The following is an 18,970-nucleotide window of genomic DNA, read 5'->3' as shown; positions in this document are numbered from 1 at the left end:
TTGGTTCAATGAACTGCTATTTTGGCTCTGTAGTCTGTGCAAACCCATCATCACTGTTAGCCTAACCCAGCTGTGGAGTAAAATTGGCCTTAGGTAGCTTAACCCTGTAGGTTTTACTTTGCAGCCTCCAGCAGGGACAGAGGGTACCTCAGCTGATGGGCAATGGCTCATTAAGGCGAGGGAACTCACAAGCTCTGTTACCCCTCTTTCTTACCAGGCTGTTCCAATCAAGGTGACATGGAAACCAACATTGTACGTCTGGCCTGTCCATTGCCACAGAAGTTGCACAGTTGGAGTGAAGGGAGGGCAAACAGTAAATCACATGGAAAAATGCTCATCTGAATGCATCAGCAAGAGCTAGAGTACATGCAGTGGTAGGCCAGGTACTCACCAGCGTTAACTTTTATTCACATAAATAGTCCCACTGAAGCCAAAGGGAGAACTGGAGTGAAGACGCTGCGTGTGTTTGTGTGTTGGAAGGCTCTATAACCTGGCTCAGAGTGACTAACCACGGTATTTTAGCATGAACAGCTGGTGAATTATTTTTGACCCAGATGGTGACAGGCCCTCACCAAATGTTTGGGCTGATTCATGCTAGCTGAATGTCTCCACTAATGATGCTCTCATCTTGTATGAAAAAATGGTTTACAGGTTTACGTGATTTAGTATAACTCTCTGTAGGTTTTGGCACTATTTCACACAAGAGCTGCTCTTCTGCAAATGATTTTCTAATGGAGTATCCCAGTATCTTATCTATTTCCAGCTCTCTGCCATTACCTGTCACAATATTTTGCATTATGGCAACATGCCAAGAGATGCAATGTCATGTTAATAATTGTTAATATATCATGTATATTTCAGGGCAGATAGCCAAAGTGATAGGTGCTTTAGAAAAAATAAAACAAATTTTTTTTTCTTCTTGCTTTTCATATTCCTTGTTCTCCAGCACTTTTCATTTTGTAGGCTGCTTGTTCTTCTTCTCTCCTTGTTCTCAGATGCTGAAATATTTTTTTAGTGACCACAAAATAAGGAGCAGTATATCACTAGTCATGTGTAAACCATAATTTAAAAACCCATGCTTCGGAAGTGTGTTAATCATCACATCTGATAAGCCTTCTACTGGCTTGCAGTGATGTTTTAAACAAATACAGTTTTTCTTTGCTAAATGTTTTTAATTGCTAGCAGGGCTTATCAGCATCTGCAAAGGTAAAATACTTCAAGTCCCTAGCGAGCTGCATGATTTCCAGTTAGCTCTACATCCTTTTGATATCAATCCCATGTGCCTATAATGTGATCTGGTAAATATATAGCTATGTTGAGCAAAATATGCACATGTTGAATGATCACTTGCGGGGGGTGTGTGTGTGTGTGTGTGTATGTGAGAGTCTCTTTTAACTGACTGCATTTACCAGTTAGTGAAAACTCCCTTTGTAGGCAACGGAAAGAAAACATCCTCTCCAGAGGGCCCACCACCTCTGTTTAAGACAGGTGAGATCAGTTGCTCTCCCTGGGTACCTTTTCCTGTCTGTAAACTGTAAAGTCACTGGTGAAGGGAGACTCGTTGGCTGGCTCAAGTCTGACCCCATATTTATAAAGCAATATGATTGAATTAACTTAGCCGTAGACTGTTTACTGGTGTGGCTCAACGTATCTCAGTGAGATGATATTCCATATACAGGGCTGAATAAAATAGTACTTGGATAATGTCTTAATAAGCAGAAGTGATTCTTACAAGGTTTAGTCCCAAGTCTGCAAATTCATAATTCAAAATACGTCAGTAAATTTTAACTTATAACCAACCCGATGGCTGGAATTGCTTGTACCTACACCACCAGCCTCTATTTCTTGAGTTTAAGGATGGCATCTAGCCAGGGCTATGCATGTTATCCCAACTCTGAAGCTGAGTGATCCTGAAGCGCAGAGAAACTTCAGACCCAAATCTGGAAACATAAATCATATCTGAGACTCTCTTTATCGTTAGTCAGTAAAGCATGTCCCATAGCTTGTTGCGTGGTCATCGCTTAAAAGAAGCAAATGGGTTATTTTGACCATTCTGAAAAGCTGCATATCCACATATCATCTCTATTTCTTATTTCAACGTACCTCAGCACAATCAGTCAGTAACTGCCATTGTATGGCACAAATTACTTCTGTTCAAATCCACACAAAGGCTATTTTTAGCATATACAACTGAATTGATAGAGCACAGTTCTCAGCAGGAAACTTCTCTGTATGGCATATACTTTGTACCTCAGGAGACATTAGTTGCACAGGTATCTCAAGAATAGTGTGTGCATTTATCTGAAATAATGAGTTGATTTCCCTGAGAAGAGCAAAAATGGTAACTGACTGACTGACTGACAATATATTTTTGAAGCCATACAGGACTCTGTGTTACATCTCTACTCCACTCTCCAGTATCCTATAATGAAGATTACATTTTTACAAAAGGAAAGATACAGATGTTTTCTATACCAGTACACAAAACCTCAGTATCAAGCCACCAGAGAACACTCGTAAGTGTAGACTCTAAAGTGCAGAAGGAAGGATGTTTACGGGTACCGAGAAAGAAGGATAAAGTCTAAGAAGGCTTAGGCCTTATCCTATAAACCACTTATTTGTGTGCTTCATATATTACATTCATAAGAGATGGCCTCAACTGCGGGATATTTTCTCTTCATCAATGTGTGAGGGACCGTTCACGGAGTACCGGGTTCCTCACATCCTCCTGCACGGTGGGGAGAGCTGACTCAGTGAATAGACCCTTACCGAATAAAGAGGCTGAGGCTGTGGACCTTTTCCTAAACGCCTCAATTTTCCCAAATAAACAACGACTGAAGGACATGGTGCAATGTTGTTCTTGCCTGTTGCTGCTCATCTGGTGCTGCTTATCCCGACCTGCTAGAGGACAGGGAGGGAGACGGCAAGTAAACAGTGTTTTTTGTACTACTCAACGATCTGTGCACTAAAAAAAAAGAAAAAGTGGAGGAAACTCTTGTGTTAGCTGGGTGCATCTCAAAGGCAGGTGGATCCAGAGAGGGATGTTACAGAGGAGACTGCACCTGACAGAAGGGTGGGTTTGTCAGGGCTGATTAAGGAAAACAGCTTTGGGAAAGAAAAAACCTCTGCCACCGGGAGGTGACGTCTGCGTGGAAGAGGAACCGGAGCGATGAGATCGTTCCTGCCCCTCACTTAAACCAATCGCCATTCCAGGTGTGGAAGGGGGACATCATTTTCCAGATGCACGAGCTCCAACGCCCTCGTATTCCGGAGTTTCTATGGCCGCTCCAACGCCTTGCTCTCCCCGGCAGAAGCTGAGCGCTGCAGGGAGGTTACCACAGGGTGTCACCCTCGGTCCAGACTGGCACCCACCGCCGCGGCCGCCCCCGGGGGTGGCAGCGGTCCCTCGGTGGGCAACTGTCCTTGGAGGTCTCCCACAGTCAGATGCGGGCACTGCTGGGGAAACGGCTCAAGGGGGTTCCTGACCGCGTCCCGGCGGGTCCTCGGGTAGGACAGTGCTTCCCCCCCGGCGCTGGGTCAGTGGTACCACGTACAAAGAGCAGAGACCGACCGTGCGGGGGTGTTGACCCCTTTCTCCAGCCCTTGGACATGGGGGCAAAGGCTCTTTGGCAGCGCAGCAGAAGGCACCTCACTGTCAAGGTTCTCCAGGCTTGAGGTCTCCCCTTTTCTTTCACTCCAACAAATGGAGCAGGAGGAAACTCCTGAATAAACAACAGGCCCCTGCTCTCTCCGGGGTTGCAAACATCCAAAGTTGGAAAACTCACTTCACACAACTGCAGGTGACCAAACAGAAATGTGTAGTGATTATATACTGTTACTCTAATGCCAGTACTAGTACAGGAAAGCCACAAACTACTGGATTTCAGTCTCTCAAAGGAGAGAACTTGTATTTAGAGCCTTACCTGACACTAAAGCAATCTGCTGGCCAAATTGTCTCTGATTCAAAACATATATGCAGTACGTATTTGTATTAACTGTTTAAAGTTTCTTTTTTGGACAGCATGCTTTTTTTTTTTTTTTTAAACCTCATTTTTTGGAAAGTAGTTTTGGAAGCGTTTTTGTGGAAACTTTCCATAGACAGTTCCTGCCAGCATGGAAAATTTTATCCCGATCTTTATATGTTGGTCTTGATAGCAGAAACTGTAAATGTGGGGAGAGTCAGAAACCACCTTACTACCTCTGCTGGGGTAACTCTAGCCCTGTTAAACAGGAGAGTAATGTTGTAGAATATTTCACTTCACTTCTTAGAAGAGTACATATGGGCCAGGATTTATCTCGTCTACCCTTTAGGTACCCCAGGTAAGATGCCCAATTAGGACCACCACCCAAAGCTCTTTTCTGAGCAATATCCCTCATTTTTTTCAGCTATTTGTAAAACTGTTTCACTGGAGGTGCACGGCCATACAAAAATCGTGGTTTTCTTCATTAATTTCTACAGGCTCTTTATGAGAAGCGTACAGAAGATGGGCATAGACTACTTTTTAAAAACCTTTTGGGGGAGAAACAGGCATCTCCTGATTAACTTGCTTAACATGCAGACTGTCTTACAGAAGTAACTGCTGGTTAAGTATAGAGGGAGCCCAAGAAAAATACTGTCACACTAAGAAGCTTCACTTATCTTCCTAAGGCTCGTGAAACGGTACATGGCTCATGGCACACAGAGATAAGTAATACAGACTAAACCACGTGAAACTTCTGCATTTACATATTAAAATGTTTATGTCCGTATCATCAATGCACTCCATCCAAAGGGTGTATGAGAGCCCAGGCACGTTCGCTATGCAAAATGCAATATAAGGAGTGTTTTAAGGTTCATTGGGTTGACCATTCTGCTAAGTGGAGCCACCCCAGCTGGTGGCAGTTACAACACTGCCACCAGCAGAAAATTTGAATTATTATTTCCATTTTATAAATGGGTGAAATTAAACCATAAATTCAGCTCTTAGTCGAAATAACACATAACATCTGTGTCCGCTGGGATCTCAGGAGTCCTAGCCCTTTGCTTCTCAGTCCAGAGACTTTTCTCTAAAGGGAATATAGACCTTACAGACAGGGCATTCTGTAAAACAAACAAACCAACCCCCAAAACAGCTGACTGCCATAGACTCCTTCCCCTCAGGCATGACTGTAATACATCAAATTCAGTGAGATTAAAAACATGGATAATTTTTTCACCTTTTCTACACTAAAGAATTGAGGCAGCCTGTGTTGAATATTCATTGCTAGCAGTTGCAGACTTTTGCACAAAGCAACAGCCGCATAATGAGCCTATGCACGGTAGAACAGTTAAAATGACAATCAGACATTGCTTTTTGAAAGTAACCCATTAAAATAATACCTACATCTTGGCAAAGATGAAAGGCACACAAGGTACACCTCTGAGTCACCAAAGTTCCATACTTCTTCATTATTAATGACTCCAGTGCTTTTTTTCTTGAAAACGATAGATACTACTAAATGTTTGGGTACTGTAGGGCTGCAGTTCTCTCCCTGCGTATCTGCACGTAGCACCTTGCTAATGCCTGGGAAATGTGAGGCAAAGATAAAGCGTACTGCAGAACTTTATCACTTGAAAAGCACAGTTCGATTTTCTGTAGGGGCAAATTAGCACTATATATTTTAACATCTCTAGCCTACAAGTCCTCAACACAAAAGATACTTCAGGCACCTCATAGCACCGTAAGACTTTGCAAAACCTGTCAGTACACTATTCAAAGAGTTATTGAATGCGTGAATTTGGGGGTTGTTGGGGTTGGAGGGGGAGGTGGCAGCATCTCTTTCGTATACTGACATGATCTGAAAGGAGAGAGGTTTCTTGGCTGCTATAAATTAGCATTTTCATCTCTGAGTGTGGTCTCCCAGACACACTTTACAGCTGAAACCATACAGGCTTGGTTTTTTTGCTCCTACATCCAATGGATAACAAAAGATGGAAAGTTACTGCATGCTTTTATCTCGGAAATATGATGAATACAACTATCACCCCCATGAGAGCTTTGCTCACACTGCTGTTACCGCAGTGGCCTGAGCAACAGTTGACTCTGTCCAGGTTTTTCTCAGCAACGGCTCATTTTGATTCTCAGAATTGCTGAGACCACCAACTGCAGTAACCAGTGGATAATGGGAGCTGTAAGTAAGGTGCAGACACTCAGTCCCTCATAGAAAGAAGTCAGCCATCACCGTGCAGAAGAAATTGAGTATGATCACCCCAGAAGTGGTTATCTTAATAATTCTTGGCTGAAAGTCCCGCTTGCAGGCCACACAGTAATACTCAGTAATAAAAACCTGTATTTAACAGCTCAGTTTTAGACGAACAGTCAGTTTTACCCCATCCAGATGAGCATATGATCAGTTGGTGAAATCCGCCTCCCCGATACAGATTTTGGCACACTGGCAAACTGAGGGTGCATTACACTGCCCTACCTCATAGCAGCAATGTTCAGTGCTCCAGGATGGACTCCCACGTAGAGAGTTTCCATCAGCCTCACTACAATCTGCTTTTAGCATATGTCTACAGCATAGTGATAAACAGCTCAAGGCTTTTGTTATACAACGGACTTAAGGACTTAATTCTTCAAGTGCAGTTATGCTTCGTCCACAGCAGAGAGCAGTACCTTCACTTTGCCAGAGGTAGAGAAACTCATTTTGAGGAGGTGTGAACATTTGTACCACGTAGGGGCACCCACATTGACACACACCCACTCCAACACCCACAGCTGGAAAACCAAGTATTTTGCTAAGGTGTCTCCATGATAAGACTTGCGTGGGTACAGTTTGACGGAATAACCATTACACACCTTAGCAAAATTACACAGGTTTCTTAGCTGAGTGGCAGCTCAGACTTAATCATAGAATCATAGAATAGTTTGGGTTGGAAGGGACCTTAGAGATCATCTAGTTCCATCTCCCTGCCGTGGGCAGGGACACCTCCCACCAGACCAGACTGCTCAAAGCCCCATCCAGCCTGGCCTTGAACACTTCCAGGGATGGGGCATTGACAGCTTCCCTGGGCAACCTGTTCCAGTGCCTCACCACCCTTAAAGAACTCCTTCCTGATATTCAACCTAAATCCACCCTCTTTCAGCTTGAAACCGTTACCCCGTGTCCTATCATTACACTCCCTGATGAAGAGTCCCTCCCCATCCTTCCTGTAGCCCCCTTTAGGGACTGGAAGGGCGCTATAAGGTCTCCTCGGAGCCTTCTCTTCTCCAGGCTGAACAACCCCAACTCTCTCAGCCTGTCCTCATCGATAGGTGCTCCATCCCTCTGATCATCTTCATGGCCCTCTGCTGGACCCATTCCAACAGGTCCATGTCCTTCTTGTGCTGAGGACTCCAGAGCTGGATGCAGTTCTACAGGGTGGGTCTCACCAGAGCAGAGTAGAGGGGCAGAATCCCCTCCCTTGCCCTGCCAGCCACGCTGCTTTTGATGCAGCCCGGGATGTGGCTGGCTTTCTGGGCTGCGAGTGTGCATTGCCTGCTCACGTTGAGCTTCTTGTCCACCAGCACCACTTGTTCTTTATTTTTTAAAAAAACTAAAACTTTTTCAGAGAGAAAACCTTTGTTTTAAAATAAAACATGACAGAGTTTATGGAAGTTATTTTTCAGGATTTTACTGCAAACCAATGGGTTTGGTCACAAAAAAATATGATACATATAACCATGTTAATTATATTACATTACAATGATGGTATACATTACAAGTAAGTCTGTAAGTTTAAATATACATCTAGAGTTACAACTGAATGTACAGACCTTTTTTACAATACATACAATCAGGAATGAAAAACCCCCAAACCCCAAAACCATAAATAATGCCCATTTTACAGATGACATCTTTTAAACTAAAAAAGAAAAAAAAAAGAAAAAAGAAAAAAAAAAAGAAACCAACAGCTTTGACCGACTGCAGCTGGGGCATTTTGGTCCATAAAAACCCTTTCTAAAAATAGAAATCTTTTTTCATAGCAGCAATGCTTTCTTCAAGCATTTGGATACAAGTAATTGTGAGCCCATTTCAATAATTTTAGTTGACTGTATAGATTTACAAAAGAAATTTCAAAATTACACTTAATTTATCTTCCAAATATGGAAGAAACAAACAATGCCCCACATTGTGGTATCCTGCAAGTGTCACACTGATGCTTTAAACTACGTCCATCTGTAGTACGCAGACCACACGCATACCATTTGTTCACATAGTAAACCCACATAAATGAACTGAGAAACACACTCTGCAACAGGGAAAGCTTTGGAGCTCACAAGATCTCATCAGAAAAAGGCACATTTCATAAAATCGTTATCACGTTCAGCTAGATCTTCAGGCAAGGCTTTTCGGAGCACGATTTCAAAACAGCTTGTTCTTACTCCTACGATCTGCCGGAGCAGTCTATGGCAGCAGTCACTCTTGTTTTTCTTTCCCAAGGAGACAGCACCACTTTGGGGGAAGAACGAATGGAAATGAAAAGCCTGTAAAGCTCATTTAGAGAGTGATGTGCTCTTCAAAAAAAGCTTCCAGCAAACAGTGTAGTTGAAATTAAGGCTGCAAAGCTGCCATGGTGGAAATGTGCAAATTCTCTTTCAAGATGACTGGTCAACTGGCAGTTCCACCAGAAGGCCAAACAAAAATAAAAATAATAATAGTTATTATTATTAAAAAAGAAAGACAGAAAAATGTTCACAAGAAAGAGTCCACGGGTGGGGCATACGAGAAGCCCAAAAAAGCCTCAGCAGCTTCTTTGACGCTGGCGGTGATAAGGATGCTGTCCGGGGACTGGCCGATGGAGTTGGGGACTGGCTCATCTGTAAACTCCGGATCAAAGTGTCGCAGGTCACTGGGGCCACTCTGTGGAAAGGGCAGAAAAGGAAAGATGCAACATTTAGACCCAAACGTTTTTGTGAGCGCACAGTGCAATTCAAAATGGGGACAAGCATCCTTGAGTGGAGACTCACAGTGTTATCCCCTCGGGCCCACTGTTTAACAGCCTTTGCCAGTTTTAGTTTGACCTTTTTTTTGTATCTTGCTGCACATTGTCTCACTAAAACCAAGATGATTCAATTTAATATGCTACCATCCAACTAAGCTCATGCAACACAAGCCAAACGCAAACACGCCACTCTGCCATGCAGCCGTTTCCAGGGGAAGACTTTGATCTCTGGGCTAGTTATTAAATTTAGTTTCTAAAATGCTCAGAAAGAGAACAACCTCCACAACCAGATCCCTCTCTTTAGATGTTAGTATCTGACAAGCCAAATATAACTCTGCCCTTGGGAAGCGACTTGCTTTCTACACCTTACCTTCCCCCTTTGGTAAAACAGGGATGCTGGGGATTATTTTAAAATAGCCATGCAAATGAAGCATGTGAGAGGCCAAAAAAAAAAGCTAAATTTAGATTGTCTATCAGCAAAAAGTCAGCTACCTCCCATTTTTAACCTTGCGTGGACAGCCCCAGGGGAAGGGAAAGCTGTGCTCCCCAAGCACAGCCATCCAGCCAATTCCCCCCGGCTCCTGGGCACCCCACAAAGACAAGGGGGGAAAAGACACTCTCTGTACGTTCTATAATTAGAAATGATACGTACCACATTTGGGTTAAAAGGGGGTGTAATCTTCTTGTTAATGAGATCATCCCAGTTAATTGGGGAGAAGAAGATGTGATTCTTAATCTCCATCTGTTACAGAGAGAAAAATAGATTAATTCAGACCCAAGCTAATGTAATCAGTATGGCCTAGTCATCCCCCTGCGCTGCCTACAGGCACCTGGCATTTTGCACTTACAAAGTCCTCCTTGGCGCCAAGCCTCTTTGTCCTATCCTTCTGCAAGAGGCCTTCCAGGAGATGTCTAGCCGAGTTGGTAATATTTGGCTTCAGCTGCAAGGGTTTGTTCAAGATGTTGTCGTACATTTCTGCCGTGTTCCTGCTGTAAAAGGGTGGCTGTGGAAATGGCAAAGGAGAGACCCGGGTTAATGAGGCTGACAAGCGGGCATGCAGTTTCTCGCAGGGAAAGGATGAGTAAGCTGGTTTGATCTGCCACGAAGGATTCGTGCTTACCAGGCCATAAAGCATCTCATACAGGACTGCTCCAAGGCACCACCAGTCCACAGTCCGGTCATAGGGCTGCTTATGAAGAACTTCAGGAGCAAGATACTGTGTAAGAGAAGGAAGAGAGCTGCGTTAGCCACAGGGATCTCTATAATTAGGAAAGCCTCCCCATTCTTGAATGAAAGCAGCTTACTGAATCCCAGCAATACCTAAGCTACCGGAAAGCTGCAAGCTCTTTATAAACAGGGAGACGGCCTGAGAGCTGTTCTCTCCTGCTCAATAAGCTCTACGTGTCCTACACGTCCTCACTGGCAGCCTGTAATACAAGACCCGTAATACCCCCTGCTTGTCTAACCAGCTGTAAATATACATGGGAGATGTCAGTTTTCCGTGACAAGGACAGCACTTGCTGCCGCTCTGAGTGGCGGGCTGAGGGCTGGCCGTACCTCTGGTGTGCCGCAGAAGGTGGAGGTCGTGCCATTGTGCTCGATGTTTTCTTTGCAGAGTCCAAAGTCAGTCAAGACAATGTGCCCCTGTGAGTCGAGCAGGATATTCTCCGGCTTCAAGTCGCTGTAGGAAGAGATGAAAAAGGACAAGCGTTTGTTAGAGGAGCTACAGTGAGAATATTTCAGGTGCAGTTGTTTACAGAGCTTTACTAAGTCACGAAAAAATATTAAAGGCAATTCTGACCTCATATTGAGATCAACTTTTCAATGCTTATTCAACAAAGCAGGTGGGTTTTTTTCAGTCTGACAAACCGAGGAAGGCTGCTTACCGATAAACAATGTTCAGGGAGTGCAGGTAGCCCAGTGCACTGGCAATTTCAGCAGCGTAAAATCGGGCTCTCGGCTCCAGGAAGCAACGCTCCCTCTGGAGATGGTAGAACAACTACAGGAGACAGAGAGAGAACAAAGTTGTGTAAACGGCGCCAAAGCCTGTTAACAATGCACTTAATTAGACTCAACATATATAGCGAGGGAGAACAATAGCAGGAAATGGCCTAACGATCCTTTGGTAGTTCAAAACTTGGCAGGCTGGAAACATTCAGTCTCGTAACTTTTCCCCCATGACTCTTCCCCTTGCAACTCTTTTTTATTTAAAAGGAAGGGTGAAAAAGGTCTACCCTACCACTGAGCACATGATAGGAAATACTATTTCAGGTTCTTACTGCTTACCTCTCCACCATTGATGTAGTCTAGGACAAAATACAATTTGTCTGCAGTTTGGAAGGAAAAGTGAAGCCCGACCAGGAAGGGGTGTTTCACATTTTTCAGCAGGACATTGCGCTCTGACATAATGTGCTTCTCCTGAAAACATAAGAAATCATCCATGTTTAGTACACTTGCTTAGTAATAGCAGTAAAAATATCTTTGATGGACATTACAATGGTATCATGAAGAAGCAGCTTACCTCCTTCTTCTTCAGGATTGCTTTTTTCTGCAAGACCTTAACAGCGTAGAACTGCTCTTCTGCCTTATGCCGTGCAAGGAGAACCTGAAAGAGGATAAAATCCCAGAACTGAGCAATACTGAAATACAGAACAACTTGAAAACACAACTGGAAACAAGCCCCTATGTTAACTGCTGAGCACTGCTGCATCCCTCTGGTTCAATGTGCAAGCCCTTTGCTGGAAATGCCTAGCGCTATTACCACTCTGGTATATTAATCTAGCCCAAAGTTTTTGCATCTATTTTCTTTGCCTTCCAAAAGCCAAGTACATATTCTTCCCAGCACCAGTGCATCTCATTCCCTGGCTCTTTTACGGCTCTTTCACGGCTCTTTCAGGTGCTGCACCCTACTCCTTCTCCCTGAAGCTACAGAGGACGCCAGGCACTGGGCAGCAGAACATGCTTGGGGTCTGGTTTAAATGGCCATCATTTACCGAAGCCAGTACAAACCTGATCCTTAGGCATTACACACAAGAGTTGAAGAGTAAATAAATTACAACCAAAAAAAAAAAAAGTTAAGCTTACCTTCCCAAAACTGCCTTTCCCAATCACTTTTAAGAAATGAAAGTCTGATGGTTTGGCATGTGGGTTGGATGATGGACCAAGATTGATCTGCTGTGAAGGACTGGGCTAGAAAAACAGACAGACAGAAACCACATTTATTAAAACAGTTTGGTAGTGACAGTCTCCACAATATCTTTTTAAAAATACAAGTGAAGTGACCTTGAAAATGAAGATTAGGACTCTTCTTACCACTAAAAATTTAATTAAACCTCTACCAGATACCTTAAGCTATTAGGTACTGCCAAAGAAAAGTAAAATAGCCGTAGCTTACTTAAAAGTTCTTGCTGAGGTCTTAGTCATATTCCATAATGAAGTAACAACTAATCAAGTTCTTTTTTTTTTAATTTATTCTCTATGTTGGGAAAAGACAAAGTTTCAATTACTCTTTTTCCCAATTACATCAGCGTGCTATGAGCTGAACTAAAAAAATACTCATGATGCTAATTTTGCTACACTTCTATTACTGGCTGATTTGATGTTCTAAAAATGCTTCACTGAGTAAAATCTACTTACCGGAGGAGAAGGATTAGCATTCATAAGTTCAGGCTCTTGAGGCTGGGAGATTTTCAAGATAGATTGAACTTCTGGGCTGCAAGGATAAGAGCATGCACGATTAGAAGAGTTACCAGAAGCATCAGGCAGATCTTTCCGCCAGAGGGCATGCATGTATCATGTAAGAAGAGTTTTGGTTTGGGCTATTACAGAAAGCAACTGAAACAATCTACTCGACTAAAGGAGTAAAATTAATCTAGAGAAAGTAAATTTCATCATACAGAGAAATACATTTATACTGTAAGTACAGTTCAAAATATGGACGGGTCACTAGAAATCCCATCCGACTTAGTTCTCCCAAACCCAGCTCACAAAGATTGTTGCCAAGTGAGTAACACCTCAAGATCAATTAACTCTTCCGTAACAGTCATGCCAGAGGCATTACAGTAAACAAACGTATTTTTTTTTACTAGATGTTGCAATACGTAGTGATATTTGTGACTGAAATTCGATCTAATTTTCTGATACTTACTGCTTGCATGCATAGGAGTTGGTGGCTATCTTCTGAATGAAGTCGTTTAGTCCCATTCTTCTCTGCTTCATGAAAGCTATGAAGTAAAAGGACACGGAAAAGAAAAATAAAATCGTTAAGCCATCCTGCCAGAAAAAAATCACAGCCTTCCCCCTGAGCATCCTCGAAGAAGCCCCCCGCCGCTCACCGATGAGGATGGCCACCATCCCCCTCATCTTCGAGTAAGTCAAAGTAGGACCAGACGCCTCGGCTGCTTTCACGGTCATTTTGGAGCGAATTGGGGGGGCAACGATAAATAACGACCGTACGATACCACCGGCTCCCAGCACCGCACTGCCTCGGCGAGACAACCGACAGCGCTTAAGTGGCGACGGTGATGGGCGGGACTGGGGGGGGGGAGGGCGGGGCGGCGACGCTCGTCCCGTCGTCACCCCCCCCCCGCCCTCGACGTCCTCGGAGGCGGCCGCTGGCGTCACCGCCACTGCCCTACCATAGGCGCACCCCCCGGGGAGCTCCCCCCCCAGCATCCCCACTGTGCAGAGCATCCACGACCAAACGCATCAAATCCCCTTTTTTTTTTTGGCACAGCGGCCCCGTCTCTCTCTCTGCTCTTCCCCCCTCCCCCGCTTCTCTTCCAGGCCCTTCTTTTAATATCAAGTCGAAATCTTGCTCTGTCCTAGACGAGCAGCTCTTTCCTAAAGTGTGTCCCGCCGTCGTGTCCCCCCCGCGACGCCGCAGCCCGTGTCCGCTCCCGGACCCCGCCGCCGTCCCGCCGCCCCGGGTGCGCGGCGATAAGGGGACGCGGTGACTCAGGAGAACAAGATTTCCTGCCCGGTTTTCAATAAAACAAACAAAACGTCTCTTCTCTGCACTGCCCTGATCCCGGCTGGGACGCTACTGAAAGGGAAAAGGGAAAAAAAACCCAACACACAAAAAAAACCCCACCCAAATCCCTAGATTATTTTTTTTTTAATAAAAAGGGAAATAAGGAAAAAATAAATCCCAGTCCCCTGAACCTGGGAGGAGAGCGCAAAGATCTGCTTCTAGAAAAGGCGGGGAGATGACCGAGAACTGGACAAGTGCAGCAAGGGAAGGAAAAAAAAAAAAAATCATCCCCGGTCCGCAGTTTTTGTTTCCACTGTACACGGTCATTTGGGAACACCGTGTACCCGGGCCTTAATTGCTCACTCGCTTCCTTGCGGGCGCACCGGGGCGCGAAAGGAGCGCTGGTGCATGCACCAAGCACAGGGCGCAGCGATGCTGCCCCGGGGACCCCCGCCCGGGGCTGGGGGGGGAGGGGGGCTCAAGCAGGCACAGCGAAGCGTATCACGGCCTCCCTCCCCCTCATCCTCCCCCCGGCCGCATCCCCCCCTTGCAGCCCTCGCAGGAGGCCGGCGCGGCCGGGGGGGTGCCGGGCTCCTGTGCGCTACAGGCGGGTGGAACTTTCCACCCGACGGGACGTTAATTCATGCGCGTATTTCGCCTCGCTGCCTGAGCGAAAGGCGCTGGGCTGCAGCCAGCGGCTCCAGCTGCAACCTGCCCCCGTCCTCCCCCGGCACGGAGCCCTTCCCCCCCCCCCCCTTCTTTTTTTTTTTCTCCCTACACCCGCTGCTGCTGCCGCCTCCCCCCGCGAACCACAGCCGGCCGCTGGGCGGCAGCCCTTGGAAGCTGTCGGCGTCGCCTGCCTCGGGGGGGGGTGTGTGTGTGTGTGTGTGTGATGGCAAACACCTCGGCACAGCAGCCGTCAAAGGCTGCATCTCAGCCTGAGCAGCAAGACGGATGGAGCAGAGAGATAACCCCCCCGAGGTGGGCACAGGTCTTAAAATGCTCTGCAAAGGCCTCCGCAAAGCGGGATGCTTGCCGGCTCCGCTGGTCTCTGCACCGGGCCGCCAGTATCCTTACCGGGGGGGGCGGGGGGAGCCTTACCCGGCCCCGCCGCCGCGGTGCGGGGGAGTGCGAGGGAGCTGGCGCCAGGGAAGGAAGGGGCGACGGGAGAAGCAAGGAAAAGCCGGCTGCGGCTGGCGGGGCTCTAGTTTCTCCCACTTGTTGCTTTCCTCTCACTCTGTTGCAAAAACTGCCACTCTCATTGATGGAAGCGAAGACCGAAAAAAAAAAAAAGCCCCAAACCCACAAAAAAATAAACCGAAAACGCCAAAACCTTGACAGATTGCCACAGGAGCGGCCAGTTTCCTCTGCCCCCTCTGGACTGCTTTCAGAGGGCTGCTGCTAAAAACTACTCGAGACCCGCAGTTTTGAGGGTCACCGGCGTTCCCGTCCCCCGCTCGCTGCTCCCCCGGCATCTCCCTCCGGGCTCTACGACGTGGCGGCGGCGCTACCACCCCGCCGCCCTCCCGCCAGCTGTGCGCAGAGGCCAGCGGCTCCCAGCCCCCAGGCAGGCGCCGGCACAGCCTCCGCCGGCTCTTCTGCACACCTGCCAGGGGCTGCGACCCACTTCCCTCCTCCCCGCTCCGCCGCGGCCCCCCACGCCGCCCTCAAGTGCCCACGGCGCAGCCCCATCGCGCCCCCCCCCCGCTGTCCCCCCTCCGGTCGGTTACACCACTGCCCTAGCCCCCGCTTTGCATCGGTCTTTTTGCAAGGGCTCCTCTGCTCTTTGCCAAGCCACCTGGCCCCTTTCCGTGCCAAACGCTGTCCCGGCTGTACCCCGCACGCACCCCCCTGTATCCCCCGGTGCCCCGGCCGCGCGGTGGCCCCGCTGCTCGGCGAGGTTATTCCCCCCGTGGAGAGCGGTTTTCCTGCCAGGGCAGGGGCGTCCCGCCGGCAGAGAGGTTGAACCCACCTTTCAGCGACGACTTCTCCTCTTTGCCCCTCATCTCGCTCCCCGCCGAGACCCCGGGCGCGGCGCGGCAGCGCTGAGGCTGTGACTGGGCTCCCGGCCGCCGCCGTAATCCCAAATAACTCCCTTTCCTGGCCGGGCGGCCCGGAGGCAGGAGGGAGGCGGCGAGAGCGGCGAGGCCGGCCGCCGCTCCCGCTGACCCCTTTATGGACGCAATATCGAGGGCGGCTGACATGCAGGAGCGTTATAAAGTTCAGCACGGGCCGCCCCGCACACTCTGCCCCGTTGCAACATCGCCCTCAAAATTACTGTAATCAGCGCGCGCACGCACGGGCCGCGGCGGGGAGGGGGGGGGGGGAAGGGAGGGGAGGAGCGGGGGGGCCACTCCGGCCCTAATTGACCTGCCGGCACCGGCTAACCCTGCCCCACGGAAGGAGGCGCTGCCCACGCTCCCCCCACGCCACGGCGCGGGTCCCGTACCCCCACGCCCCTCCCCCCCCCCCCCCCCCCGCCTCCAAAAAAAGGTCTCCGCGCCAGGAGGGGGAGAGGCGGTGCGGGGGGCTGCGGCTGCCCGCGGGGGGCGGAGGGCTGCGGCTGCCGGCCGGGCTTCCCCGCCGGCCGGATAGCGCCGGGGCGGGACCGGCGCCCCGCTCCGGGCTGGCACCCAGCGCCTTCCGCCGGCAGCTCCCCGGCGGCGCCCCCCCCCCGCCCGCCCGGCTCCGTTCCGCGCCGCCCGGCCCGGCCCGGCCCGGCCCGGCGCCGCGCAACCCCGGCCGCGCCCCGCCGCGGGAACCCGGTGTCCCTCCGTCCGGTACCCACCTGCCGGCTACCGCGTCCGGCAGGGCCCTCGCCCACTCCCCGTCCTCGTCCTCCGGCCCGGCGGCGGGCGCTTGACAGCACGGACGTTTTTAATGTGGAAGGGAGGAATTCCTCCCAAGGGACGAATTTTTATTATTTATACTTCACGCGGCGCTTCAGAGTCATGAACTGGGTTCTCAGAAGCCCGGGGTTCGGCTTAAAAGCCTGAGTGTCCTTGGGTTGTGTTTGAGAACTTTCCTCTCCAAGGATAGCAGCGAACACCTTAGCAGTTAGAAACAGGCGAGAGAACACAAGCAAGGAAAAGGTACCCAAAGATCCCCGTATTCGAAAGCTGACTCTGACAGAAAAGCATCTGATATTGTGAAAATCTCAATCAATTGCAAGCGTTTGCGTCAATAATTTGTATAGTCAGTGGGTTAGGAGTGCATAGCTAGAAAGTAGATACAAGAGAAGAATAAAAAAACCCACTCGTGTTACTTTTCTCCCTCAGGCTAAAATTTTGGCAAATTTTCCTGAACTTCTAAATTAACAATTTTTCAAAGCAAAATGAATGAAAATAAAGTCGAAGTTGGGCATTGAAAATACAAAGGAAAGGGAGACTCTACACAAGGAATATTAAAAGTTATAGAACTCCTTGCCCCAGGTTGTGTGCACACCAAAAGTATGGGTGGGTTCAAGACTGGCTGGGCAAATCAATAGGAAAAAGAAAAAAAAGATTTGACCACAAAGGTGGTGTGTCTGACCTGGAATGTTCCTGGACCACCAAATCCTGTGAGTCAGGGCTGTTTTGGGGGCATATCACCAAGTGGTTGCGTGTTCTTGCCCTCTGCCTTACCAGTGCACTGTTAGCTGGTGCTGGTAACCCAGACTGACCTACATGGACCTTGGGCCCGTACCTTCAGTCTGATAGTCTTATATTGCACTTCTGAGTGGCATGCTACCGCTTTTTGGTCACAGAGTTTAACCAACTCACAAAATCACAGGAACTGCAGCTTACTGGCAAGAAGAAAGAGAACTGATTTGATTTGTAACCTGATGTAAAGCGTTTGACTCTGCCAAATAACTGCATTCCATGTAAAAGTAGCACTAGGTAAACAGATGGTCCTTCACCATGCCAGCATCCAAACCAGGGCCTTGCTGCCGGGCTGCGAGAGATACAGAAAGACACAGACTCTGCTGGAACAGTGGGCAACCTAGGCATAAGGGCAGAGCAGGCATGACATGCTGGCTTACCCAAATGGGTAACACCAAGGTCCTACTGACACAGAGACTGGGACGTGCCCAACATAAAGCCAGGAGGGATGTCTTTCCATTTTTCTTAAAGAATGAAGACACGCACATCACTGCTGTTGGCCTGTGTTGGCCAATGCACTTCAAAGCACCTTCAGCAGTAGCTGGACAGTGAAAATTCATCTCCCTAGAGGAGTCTTGCTGTTTGGAGGGTTTCTTCATCTGCGGTGGATAGATAGATGTTAGTCTTGCCTGAAGGTTATTTATGAGGCACACAGAAACTTTTCCCTCTTGCCCTTCAGGAAGGTCAGAGGCTTCAGCAGCCCACATGGTAACTGGAATTTGTGAGCTCTCTTCCTCTGATTCTGTCCTGGTCCTCATTGTCCTCTGCGGAGGATGATTTATGAATGTAATTCAGTGCCTCCATCCTTCAGGAATTAGATTCACTGATAGCTTCTGAACTTCGGTTTGGCAATGAATTCAACGCTGAATGGATGAATTCCTGCTTGCTGAATCTTGCTGAATCAAGACCTTAGGATGCAGCAGGTTGAACTGTTCCTAAAATTACTTGGCTGAGTCCGGAAGGAAGCTTCCACAAATTCTGCAAATATTTTCAGCAGTATTTGTCTTTGGGTTAATTAAACAAAGATGGAATTCAAGCCTTGGACTGCAGGAATGACATAGCCCCCAAATGCAAAAGGCGATGGCACTCCTAACAGCATCTGTCCTCTGAAGCAAAATCTCAAAAAAAAGCTTTTATTTTCCTCCTTTAAATCCCCAACAAACAAGTTCTTGTTTCTGACCTTGTAATTAAGTTTTGTGTGCAACAGCCAAAACTTTCAGTCAAGACCTTCAGGCTGCCCCCACAAATGATGTCTACAAGTGGCAGCAAATAGATAAGGAACTGAATAACAGCTTTAATAACAACTCCAACAGAGATTTTAAATCAGGAGCTTTCTAATGTTGTCAACAGGTCTGCTAGACATTGTTCTGACAGGAGGTTTATTGACTGAAGCCCCTATTGATCTGGAAACA

General features: G+C 47.7%; 1 protein-coding gene across 2 annotated transcripts; it reads right to left on the bottom strand.

Annotated features, from left to right (window-relative positions):
* Positions 1–7,607: 7,607 nt before the first annotated feature.
* Positions 7,608–16,205, bottom strand: LOC134513217 (serine/threonine-protein kinase Sgk1). Of its 2 annotated transcripts, none has more exons than XM_063329549.1 (12): positions 15,890–16,205; positions 13,093–13,168; positions 12,582–12,657; positions 12,030–12,134; positions 11,467–11,550; positions 11,232–11,363; positions 10,832–10,944; positions 10,503–10,626; positions 10,066–10,161; positions 9,793–9,948; positions 9,597–9,686; positions 7,608–8,862 (listed from the first exon to the last, which is right to left on the bottom strand). In XM_063329549.1, the coding sequence occupies exons 1-12, from the start codon at positions 16,119–16,121 to the stop codon at positions 8,695–8,697; spliced, it is 1,452 nt and encodes a 483-aa protein (XP_063185619.1). In that variant the 5' UTR covers positions 16,122–16,205; the 3' UTR covers positions 7,608–8,694. The 2 variants fall into 2 exon arrangements, with proteins under 2 accessions (XP_063185619.1, XP_063185617.1); XM_063329547.1 differs by lacking the exon at positions 15,890–16,205 and adding an exon at positions 13,280–13,464.
* Between the last annotated feature and the right edge of the window lie 2,765 nt (positions 16,206–18,970).

Source organism: Chroicocephalus ridibundus, chromosome 3 (assembly GCF_963924245.1).
Source record: "Chroicocephalus ridibundus chromosome 3, bChrRid1.1, whole genome shotgun sequence".
In the NCBI taxonomy this organism is placed as follows: domain Eukaryota; kingdom Metazoa; phylum Chordata; class Aves; order Charadriiformes; family Laridae; genus Chroicocephalus; species Chroicocephalus ridibundus.
The sequence above is the reverse complement of the archived record's forward strand: the minus strand, read 5'-3'. Positions and strand labels throughout refer to the sequence as shown.